The sequence below is a fragment of the Asparagus officinalis genome, unplaced genomic scaffold (genome assembly GCF_001876935.1).
Source record: "Asparagus officinalis unplaced genomic scaffold, Aspof.V1 AsparagusV1_Un968, whole genome shotgun sequence".
NCBI lineage: Eukaryota > Viridiplantae > Streptophyta > Magnoliopsida > Asparagales > Asparagaceae > Asparagus > Asparagus officinalis.
The window spans coordinates 14,050-25,835 of record NW_017973227.1 but is presented as its reverse complement, the minus strand read 5'-3'; the positions used below and the strand labels follow the sequence as shown (position 1 = coordinate 25,835).

Genomic DNA, 11,786 nt, shown 5'->3' with positions numbered 1-11,786 from the left:
GGGGTGGATGATTTATGTAACGGGAAGTTCCTGGAGAATCGTATATTCTTAAGGATAACCCGAACATACGACTGAGGATAACGTATTCTTTGTTATACCCAGTTTTGCAAAGAAAGCTGGAGGTGGATAATTCATGTAACGGGAAGTTCCCGAAAGAATACTATATGTAATTTTCTTAGGGATAACCCGATCATTACATAACAAAGTGATAAACACTATATCCCCACGATGGTTTTTGAATACTCTTTTGTTGAGGTGAGATTCGATCACTTCGTTGGATCAATCTTCCCTCACAAAATTCTCTCATGGTCAAACCTTTAAACGGTTAGGTCCAAAGCCAAAATCTCCTCTCGATTCCTTCAATGAACGAGAGGTCCACAAATTGAACGATTAAACCTTTAAACAGTTAGGATCGTTTCAAAACTCCCACTTGGTCAAAACCTTACTACAGTTAGGACCACAACCAAAATCCCCTTTCGATTCCTTCCATGAACGAGAGGTCCACTTTTAGTTGAATAATCAAACCTTGTGACAGTTAGGATTATTCAAACCAGTCTAAACTCTCTAAGTGGAGATCCCACTTTGAGTTTCTTTTGCATCAGGAGATAGAATATAAAATTCTTCCTCTCCATCATCGGGTTCATCTCTACCAACAAAAAAAAAAGACCAGGAGATAGAATATAAAATTCTTCCTCTCCGATTTTGGGTTCACCTTGTGACAGTTAGGATTATTCAAACCAGTCTAAACTCTCTAAGTGGAGATCCCACTTTGAGTTTCTTTTGCATCAGGAGATAGAATATAAAATTCTTCCTCTCCAATTCTGGGTTTATCTCTACCAACAAACAAGAGATCAGGAGATAGAATATAAAATTCTTCCTCTCCATCATCGGGTTTATCTCTACCAACAAACAAGAGATCAGGAGATAGAATATAAAATTCTTCCTCTCCAATTCTGGGTTTATCTCTACCAACAAACAAGAGACCAGGAGATAGAATATAAAATTCTCTTAAGAATAACCTGAATACTCCAATAGGTATACGAGTCTAAACTGTTTCCCTACCTTCAACAGGAAGTTTCTAGAGAATATCAATCAAAATATTCTTAAGAATAACCTGAATACTCCAATGGGTACACGAGTCTAAACTGTATTCCCTATCCTCAACAGGAAGTTTCTGGAGAATATCAGTTAAAATATTCTTGAGAATAACCTGACTACCCCTAAACGGGTATATGCAGTGTCAACTTGACGACAAGAGCTGATTTCACAAGTACAAGTTCCAGCTTTAATTCAAGATCTCTACAATGGACAAGCGATAAACGCGATGCCGGGAAGAATCTTAACTATTCTACAAAGCACTGAATAGATTGAGAGACAAAGAGATCAAAAGTTGAAGCCACCTACGGGTTCCTCTACACGATCTACTCAACCAAGCATTGAAAGGATCGTAAGTAAGATCTATCTTATCCAAAGCATCCCAGAACTCCTCTATAAAAGATTGAGTCTGGAATACTTTGGAGGGGGTATCTGTAGGCGTCAAAAAATGCTGAAAGATATCCAAATACAGCTCAAGAGGAAATCATCCAAAAAGGCAGAAAAAACACAAGTCTTTACTGTCTCGCACGCAAGACAGACTTGACTGTCTCGCCGTGCGAGACAGACTTGACTGTCTCGCCGCGCGAGACAGTCTTTACTGTCTCGCCGTGCGAGACAGTCTTTACTGTCTCGCGGGCAAGACAGACTTTTACTGTCTCGCCCACGCGAGACAGTGTTCACTGTCTCGCCCACGCGATGCCTCAATGATTAATTTAAAACTTAATAACCCATTTGTCATCAGAAAAGTCGACAGAAGGGTGTAGCTGGAAGATAACTTGAAATCACAATATAAAACATGAAATATATAAAAGGTAAGGTGAAATAAGTAACTTTTAATGAAAGTGTTAAAACTCAATAAACTATGGTTATCCTTTTAGATAGTTAAATATCAAAAATGATTTGCCAAAAACGAAATGCAAAGATTACTCTCCTTTGTGGAAACAAAAAATGCTCCTGTAAGAGACTAAATAAGAAACGAAGTCAAATTGATCCATTTCTTGGAAAATAAATTCTCTCTCTGATTATAAAGGTGGTACATGTAAATTCCATGCGCCCATGTGGCACGCATTCAGTAGATATCGGAAAATCACAACCAATGGCTAGATGCTGTTGAATATTAGGTGACAAGGAAACTGAAGAATAAAGTTCCAAAAGCAGAATAAGATTATAAATAACCAAAGGGTGATGAATGGTGAACAGACCATTGAAATAACAGTCTTGGTGTTGTTGCAAAAATCTTCATGATATTTGGAAATTTTACCAAACTGAAAAAACGTGACAGCCACTAAAATATGAGCAAAACTGAGATTCCTCACTGAGGTGACTTACCAACATTCTTGAGAAGGCTAACACCAACATTATGTGCATGCACCGATCCGGCCATAGTGACACATGGAACTCCCATATACAGTGATTCACATGTAGTAGTAGTTCCCGCATACGGAAATGTATCCAAGCTACAAAGGAACGATCATTTTCAGGAGGAAAAAGAAGCAACTACAGAATGAAATAACATGTAGGAGAAATCATGTAGAAAAAGAAAACTGAGAACAGTGCCTAACAATCACAATGCACTGTCCCAGTAATACCATGGAACCTGTACTGAGTTTTATAATATCATGATGAAAAATTTACCCAAAGTGTAAAAGAGAACTAAACAGCAATGGAGAACATTTTACTAACATGATCATGTCTCTATTCACTTTATAATAATTATAACCATAATAATCTCTGTGCATCATCGCTTGCAGTGTTGTAGGGAAGAAAATTATGATTCAAGATGTACAACATGTGATATAAATATTTTCATGATAACATAAAAAGATCATGAATATTAAAAATATGGGTAAATAACTAAATATAGTTAAAAACTTGAAGCAACTCATGGTATGTCACAAAGAAAAGTTTCACAATATAGAGAGGGAAGATCAAGAGCCTGCATATATATCTTAAAGATACGATAGGTTTGCATGACAAATGATGGCGCTGAAGAAATATACAGAAAGAAAGGACATTTTGCTCCTTATTACAGAACCTTGGATCTCACTTTTATCAGGCCCTACGCTGCTTCCACTATATCATATGGTGTAGGAGGTTAAAAAATCACATCAGCTTTCCAAAATAAAGGTAAAATGTTCCACGAGTAGATTTCAGATGACCACTTCATGTGGTAAACAAGCATCAGTATGAAATAGACAACTAAAAAACATAACCAACTTACTAGACTAAATCCTCTAAAACCCACAACGCCAGACCAAAAGAAGGAACTGTCTGATATCCTGAAGATGACCAAAATAATACATCTATCGAAAGAGGCATTGATAAACAATGACCATCTTGATATGGAAAAAAAGTCAGTATCAAATAGACAAAACTTTAAAAACTAACCAATTTACTAGTTTGGATCCTATAAAACCCATAAAATGCCAGACCAACAGAACTCTTTATTATACTGAAGAAGACCAAAATAATAAATATATCGGAAAAGACATCGATATATAGTAAAAGTTCCATAGATGTTAAAAGGTACAACACAAATACTAAAAGAATGACAAATAGTTAAAGCATGAAGAACACGAGACAGTTGATGGGGACAAAAAAAAAAGATTCAGCTATCTACCTGATATCCATTAGTGAATATGCTTGCATATGGTCATGGTTGAGAAGAATTAGAGGCAGAAGATCAACACGTAGCGGCTCCAGTCCTAATTGCTCCAAAATTGAAAGAAATCTCTGTCTTACACTATCAGAACAGAAAGGCTTACACTTGACAACAAGCCGGGAGTTAGGAACAGCACATAATATCCTTGCCCAAACTTTTAATACTTTTGGCGTTATCTGCCAGAAAAAAAAAGATGAACAACGCAAAGCTGTAATTCAGTTTAGCTAAACATTTTTAAAAGAGACATTCAATAATAACACTACCTTTGCCAAATTATTGAAGCTCCCAAAAGTAATAAAACCATTAGAAAGAGCTGGTGTGGGACAAACAGGACCAGCATCCGGCGAAGGCGTATAACAGAGAAAACATTTAGGCAAACGAACCAACTCCTCAACATGCCTGCAGCCACAATTAGTCAGAATATCTCTATCTATACAATTTAAAATCAAATCTCAAAAGTTCAACTCACTTCTGCTTTGTGTCAAGGGGATCAGCCAGTGCATCTGTGATTCTATAATCAATTGTTGGCAGACCGGTTGTATTTGGGTAACCAATCCATGTTGCCTAAGAAAGCATAGTGGGAGAAAAAGTAACTATGAGAGGCAAAATTCATAAAGAAAATTATCATTGTTAAAAGTAGTTATTGGAAATAATTACATGCGGATCTTCAGTCTTAGTTCATTTTAACATGAGGAAATAAGCTAAGAAGCACAAGTTGGCATGCAGACATGGAAGCAACATGATAGACATGAAGATAAAAATGATAAAAGGTACAAAAGGAATGGCAAGTACGCAACAAAAAGTGTCATCTCCAATATATGACTGACATTAATATAGCTTCACAGTAGAAATATCCATGAAAATAAAAGGATGCTCTTTAATAGAAGAACAACCTATATCCTGTTGTATCTCAGCAAAATTTGGCAGTTTACTGCCACTTTCTAGTTGAGTTTACTCGCAGACAGTGTTTAGGCCACAAGACTGGAGGTTTCAAGGGGTATGAGTGTAAATAAGAACTGTGGAGGTGAAGGTCATTAAGGAGCATGTTTTACATGGATGTATGTAAAAAACAAAGCGACTCAAGCAATTCCAGGAAACATGATAAATGACAAGGATGCTAAATTTATAAATTTTAAAAATATCAAGAGGAACAAAAACGCAGAGAAGGTGATACAGATGTGAATTTAAATAAGGGCAGTACCTGGATGGGAGCAGGCCTGCAGGCCATCATCCCTAGCTTGTTATTTGCAGTGTGACCAGTAAGCTCCACCAGTATGTCAACTTTATCCTCCCTAACCATGCTAGCAACCTTCTTCTCATCAATCCCATATATATCCCTCCATAGCCCTCCTTTTTTCAGCACCCTGTCCTTGAATTTATGGGTTTTGGCATCTGCCTACAATATCACAGTAAAACACAAGGACACTAACTATGTTTAAGCGTAAAGGACAGAGACTTTATAATTTACTGAAAATGATTGAAAGAAAAAAAAAAGTAGAAGTAGAAAAATTGATTGGTTTACATATCATACAGCCCCCATAAACTTGACTTAAAGACGTGTTGTAAATTACTTGAAAAAAGACTTCAAGATACTTGAAAAAAGACTTCAAGTTAACTAAGTGGTGACACTTGTGCATGAGAGAAATAACCATACCTTTACAACACCAGAGTACACAATCACCTTGTAATTTGTGTAATCATGGAAAAAGAGAGGTGCTTCAATGAAATATGATACAGAGTGAGTAATATAATCAGGTGACACATATCCAATTACTAATGGGCGTTCCATATCTTTAGGATTATCCCAACTGGTATATTGAGGGTATAGCTTCATAAATCGCATTCCCCATTCCCTGAGGAACAATTAAACATCAGTCAGTCAAACTACTATGAATTTGTACCACTAACTGAAGTAGTTTTATGTGCTCATTCCCTGTTGAAATTAAAAGTACAGAACTGAACTTGTAAACAACTAAATACTGAAGTTGCAGAATTACCAATAAAAATGATTAACAGGTGTGGTATACAAAACTCATAATCATTTTCATGATTAACAGGCATGCTATAAAAATGAAGTAGTTTTATATGTTCACTCCGTGTTGAAGTCAAAATGACAGCACTGAACTTGTAAACAACTAAACAAGTAATAATGAAGTTGCAGAATTATCAAAATAAATTATTAACAGGCTGCTATATAACACTCGTGTCTATTGCATGCAGATTTCATTCGGATGGTACTTCAATAAGAAAATTTTAGCAAGAAATCAGATATTCCATCTAAAAAGACATGGTTCTACATTTGTTTCCAACAAAGATAATTTGATCAAAAGTACCATATATGCATCTTTCAATACAGGAACTTCGTGGAACATAAAAAAATTCACAATACAGCTACACAAAAAGAGACAAAAAAACAGAGAGGATATCCATAACATTGACACTCCGATCTTAATGAACCAAGGAAATTTGCAATGGCAAAAAAAAGTTCTCATTTGCAAAGCATCTATAAAACAGGTTTTCCATCCTTTTAAATATGACACGGCAGAGCAACAATGAATCATAATGCATTAACTACAATATAAATTTTATCAGGCTCTCATCAGATTTCTTTTGGACCAACGAATTTGAAGAACAGTTCGACAAATATTTCTAATTCCCAAGGCATTCAATAACATTCATTAACTTGACAAAGCAATCGTGTGGCATAAACCTGTCACAATAGATGGGCAGCAAAACAATAGAAGCGCTCAATGAGATCGAAAAGTATCACCTCTTCTATAGTCAAAATCAAACAGAGTTGATTCATCTAAAATGAAGCTTAAAAAGTTCAAACATAAAAGCTAACTCCTAGATTGAATCTTACCAGGTTTGGAATAAAAACCAACTATTATCGAAAATTGACTTCTAAATACACTGATAATCTCATATTATAGAAATATCCATAAACAGGTACCGAACAGAATGGGAATCCTGTGAAAGCATATATACTTTGTAAAGAGTTAGAAATACCTGTGAGCCTCAAAAAGCTTATCATCAGAGCCCTCATTTATATAGTTCATTGCAAGCAGCCGGTTCTGCAAGAAGTTAATTGCTTGAGAAAATTTCATAGAAAGCACCAGAAGAATCAAACAGCATAGGTAATTTCTACTTAGCATTCAGTACATGATTCATGACTTAGATATTGAATGTCTAAACATCCAAGAATCTACCAGAACATCTAGACTGGAAGACGATATATTGTAATGATGTAAAACTCAATACATGTTACGGCAGGAAAATTTCAGTAGAATTACAACCAACAGCAACCTCAACTAATGAATAGAATGTTATGGAAAAAATAGGTCACGCTATACAAATAAATTCTGAATGCTTTATTGACACTGATAGATAGTACTATTTTTTTTCCTTAGCTTCCAATATACATAAAGAGTAATGCTTCATAAGATCCACGAATAGCTGATATTTTGTGAATAGTTTATTCATAAGAAGATTTACAGAAACCATGCCCCGAAAAACAGTTGAATGAGAATATTAGTGAATGATTCACCAATATGTCAATGTAATAATACAAAAAATGAGCTAGATTTTTGCAGTAACTAGTAAAAGAAAAAGTAGGTAGAAAGAACATGTGCTGTGTTTCACTACATACTAGCAAAAAACCAAGCTTCCAACATAAATAGTGACGCTTCATAAGATCCATGAATAGTTGATATTTTGTGAATAACTTATCCATAAGAAGATTTACAGAAACCATTCACCGAAAAACGATTGAATTAGAATATTAGCGAATGGTTCACCAATTCGTCAATGTAATAATACAAAAAATGAGTTAGATTTGTAATAACTAACTAGCAAAAAACAAGCATATACATAATAACCTCTAATACTGCAAAAACAGAGTGCATGAATTGTGAATTCCTCCAATAAGGTTATAATTATCGATAGAAATGAATAACTACATGTAGGCGTCAAAAAATGCTTACAGACATTCAAACACCACTCAAGACGATATAGAAGAACAATATACACGTCATCAAGCAACATATGGCGGCGCGGCAGGACATGGTGCCGCGGCTATGGCGCGGCAGACCAAGGTGCCGCGGCTAAGGCGCGGCAGACCAAGGTGCCGCGGCTAAGGCGCGGCAGCCTATGGTGTCGCGGCTTAACCGCTGCAACCTATGGTGCCGCGGCAGTTAAAGCAGGATGCTACAGCAGTTATAATACAGTTATCTGATGATTATTTAAAGTCCACGTGGCGGAGTATCAGAAATAGAACGTGTGCTGATGTGGAAAAGCAGTTAAACCACGAAAAAGGTGGTTAAAGGTCGTGGGAGAACTGTTTCAAACACGTATGAACGTGGGTGTAACTGCCCCTTTAGCCGCGGCAGTGTCGACTGCCGCGCTCTTTGGCCGCGACAGTGTCGACTGTCGCGCCCTTTAGCCGCGACAGCATCAGCTGCCGCGCCTAAAGAGACAGTTATTGACCAGCTATTTCTTCAGTTATCGTCTAAGGAGGCTATAAATACCCCCCTATAGCCATCATTGACAGGGGCTGAGCATTTTCCAGAGAGATTAGAGCAGAGAGCCTTGAGTTTTGGTGAATTAGAGCAAGAGAGAGAGTCTTCCTTCTTCACAAACATCCTCAAGAAGCTTCTAGCGAGTCCTAGAGATCTAAGCTCAGACTTGATCTTTGGAAGAGTGAACATCTTACATCGATAAGATATTCGCTTCAAATTCTTACTTCGATAAACGAAGGAAGAATCATTAAACCCCTCACGGTTCAATCAGAATCTGTGATTTGGTGGTCCACGAGTCAAAGCGCTCCCGGCACAGGCAAAGATCCCACGAAAGCAGTGATCCAAACAACGATCCTGCGTTTATTTTCTCAAGAGTTGTAATTTTCTTTTTGTTGTGTAAAAGAGTCTTATAAAAAGGCTGTTTTCTTTGAATTTATTGTAATCGACCGAAGATATAATGAATTCCATGACAAAACCAACTTTTGACCCAAACAAGCTGGCGACCACAGTGGGAGCCAACGGTCTCGCTGCCGAGACCGTCGTGTCGCAGCCGATCAAGATTCCAGTTGAATCCATGGTCGAATACGAATTCGACCAAACCAAGTTTGAGGAATATTTCTCATCATCCTCTTCAAGATCTTCAGTATCTCGCAAGTACAAGAGGATCTCACAATTGAGGAAGAGTTGCATGCCAAAGAAGGCACAAAATGAAGACTCTCGCTTGATTGTTGCTGAGAATTTCACTCGCAATACTTCTGCTCACAATGGCTCTTATCTAGTTAAAGAGTCATCGAATCAAAGCCCGCCGGCATTGACGAAAAGAGCTCGTCAGAGACAACGCCAACGCTGTGCTCGCCAAATGGCTAAAGCCTTGGAACAAACCGACGGGGTTCGTTACCACGCGGACCTAGAGTCGAGGAGACATCGAGTGGTTCAGTTGTCTCAACAACCAATCACTCGTATCTCTGCTAAAACAACGACGGATGAATGGACTATTGTCAAAAAGACTCGTTCGACCCTCAAAGAACGTATACAAAAACGTCGTGCAAAAGCTGCTAATGCCCATGCTCTCTCACAACAAAGACGAGAAAAGAGAAAGGAAATGGTGACCAAAGAATCACCAAAACTTCGTCAAGTTTGGATTCCAAAGTCTGGACTTATGCAAAATCAGCATTCGGAGCCCGTTAAGACTCCATACCCACAAGGGGGTGGTTCTAAACGTGCGACTCCCGACATAACCTTGGATCGCTTAAAGACAAAAATAAATTGTCCTGAGAATGCCAACAAGGTTTTATACCCCCAGAAGAAGACGCATTCACCAAATGATATCGTCATACCTGGGAGATCATACCAACAGACGATACGATTTTTTGGCAATCATACCGATGAATCGTATTATCAAGTTGAAGTTGTGAATAATTTTCAAAAGAGAGTTATTCGAGAGATAAACTCTCGTTGTTCCTGTGCGCGACTCGTTAAAACAGCATTATCAGAATGTGACTGTTTCAAACGAGAAGTCATCCCACGAAAAGTCTCTGTATTATCGAAACCTAAGCCGAGACATTTCCGCAAAAGAAGATCAGCTGTCAAAATCACCATCAACGTAGCTGATAGAAGAAAGTCTAAACAGCATTCAAGTGACTCAAATCCCGACTTTTCCCCGAAAGGAAAAGTCAATCCAAGAATTGATCAAAGGATGTCTCGACTCCAATTAGGAGCTATCAGACGCAGAGACTACAAGAGAATGCAAGAAGGAATGTCCTCGGAGGATGAATTCTCGGACACTTATTCTGCAATCGCTTCTGATGATACAATGTCTATCACAGGACAAATCAGAGAAGTATTCACAATCACTGCTGATCAGTTCACTCAAATACTTCAAGAAGCTCTAGCCAAACAACGTGAAGAAATTAGAGCTGAAGTGAAGACAGAGATGAAGTTAGCTATTCAACAAATGAGAGAATTGCTAACTCAACAACCTCAACCTCCTGAGTCCAGTCAGCGAACTGAATCCAGCCGCCACACTCAGAATGGTGTAGATACAACGTGAAGAAATTAGAGCTGAAGTGAAGACAGAGATGAAGTTAGCTATTCAACAAATGAGAGAATTGCTAACTCAACAACCTCAACCTCCTGAGTCCAGTCAGCGAACTGAATCCAGCCGCCACACTCAGAATGGTGTAGATGATAGTGATCCAGAAGTGGATGAAGTCATTCCTCCCAATAACAACATTGGGGGTAGTTCAATTGCACCGTTTAGTAATACTGGGGGTGACCCAAGTATCTCTGCTCGACATTATTCAGAAAGAGACGATGACGGGAAAATGCAAAAGCTTGAAGACAAAATCAATGCTTTGATGACGGCTCAAGAAGTTAAGAAGACGGGTATTCCATGTCCTTATCCGAGGGAATGGGATTCAATACCATACCCGACAAAGTTCAATCTGATTAACTTCACACCGTTTGAGGGGAAGAGTTCGCCGATTCAGCACTTGATTTATTTCAAGTCTCATTTGGGCATGATCTCTGGAAACGAGGCTTTAATGGTCCGGTCATTCGTTGGCACCCTTCGTGGGCCCGCCTTCGATTGGTACCGACGGCTCAAGCCAGGGAGCATCAATTGTTGGGATGACATGGAAAGTTTGTTCCTCAGCAACTTCTTCGATGATGACACCGAAGTGTCAATCAGAAAGAAAGTTTGTTCCTCAGCAACTTCTTTGATGATGACACAGAAGTGTCAATCGGAACCCTTCTAGATGAGAAGCAAAAAGACGGAGAGTCAGTTGACAACTTTGTCAAACGTTTCCGTGGTAAAGCAATGAATTGCAGAGATCCTATTACAGAGGAGTTTATCCTGCAAACATGTCACAATAACCTCTCCATCGATGTCCTGGAAGCTCTGGGGGTCGTGCCATCCACAACTTGGAAGGAGTTAAAATCTCGGGGTGAACAAGCTGAGCACTTTCTTAAAAGAAAGAAAGCTGAGAGAGGCCAACCAATGACATCTGCAATCGTTGAGAATGCGACTCTCGATCCGAGGTTTCAAAAGGATAAAATCGAGCTACCGCCTATTAAAGATCAGGAGGGTGCTAAGATGATTACAGATCCAAATTACTGTGCATACCACAGAAGGGTTCTTCATCCCACCGAGATTTGCTTTGGACTCAAAAACAAGACCTAATTGACTCCGGCGTCATAACGACGAAAGAAGTCGAGTAAAGACGACCATATACTCCATCGGATACACGAGTATAAACTGTTTTCCCCAACTCCAGTGGGTGCACGAGTATAAACTGTTTCCCCACACTCCAAAGAGTATATGAGTATAAACTGCTTCTCGGTCATCCAACTAAGTACAATGCTAAACCCAGTTTTGCAAAGAAAGCTGGGGGTGGATGATTTATGTAACGGGAAGTTCCTGGAGAATCGTATATTCTTAAGGATAACCCGAACATACGACTGAGGATAACGTATTCTTTGTTATACCCAGTTTTGCAAAGAAAGCTGGGGGT

At 38.5% G+C, this 11,786-nt stretch overlaps 1 protein-coding gene across 1 annotated transcript; it reads right to left on the bottom strand.

Annotated features, from left to right (window-relative positions):
• Positions 1–2,392: 2,392 nt before the first annotated feature.
• LOC109828289 (probable UDP-N-acetylglucosamine--peptide N-acetylglucosaminyltransferase SPINDLY) lies at positions 2,393–6,927 on the bottom strand. Its single transcript, XM_020395314.1, has 7 exons — positions 6,767–6,927; positions 5,412–5,610; positions 4,959–5,153; positions 4,227–4,321; positions 4,021–4,156; positions 3,716–3,933; positions 2,393–2,552 (listed from the first exon to the last, which is right to left on the bottom strand). The coding sequence occupies exons 1-7, from the start codon at positions 6,910–6,912 to the stop codon at positions 2,408–2,410; spliced, it is 1,134 nt and encodes a 377-aa protein (XP_020250903.1). The 5' UTR covers positions 6,913–6,927; the 3' UTR covers positions 2,393–2,407.
• Between the last annotated feature and the right edge of the window lie 4,859 nt (positions 6,928–11,786).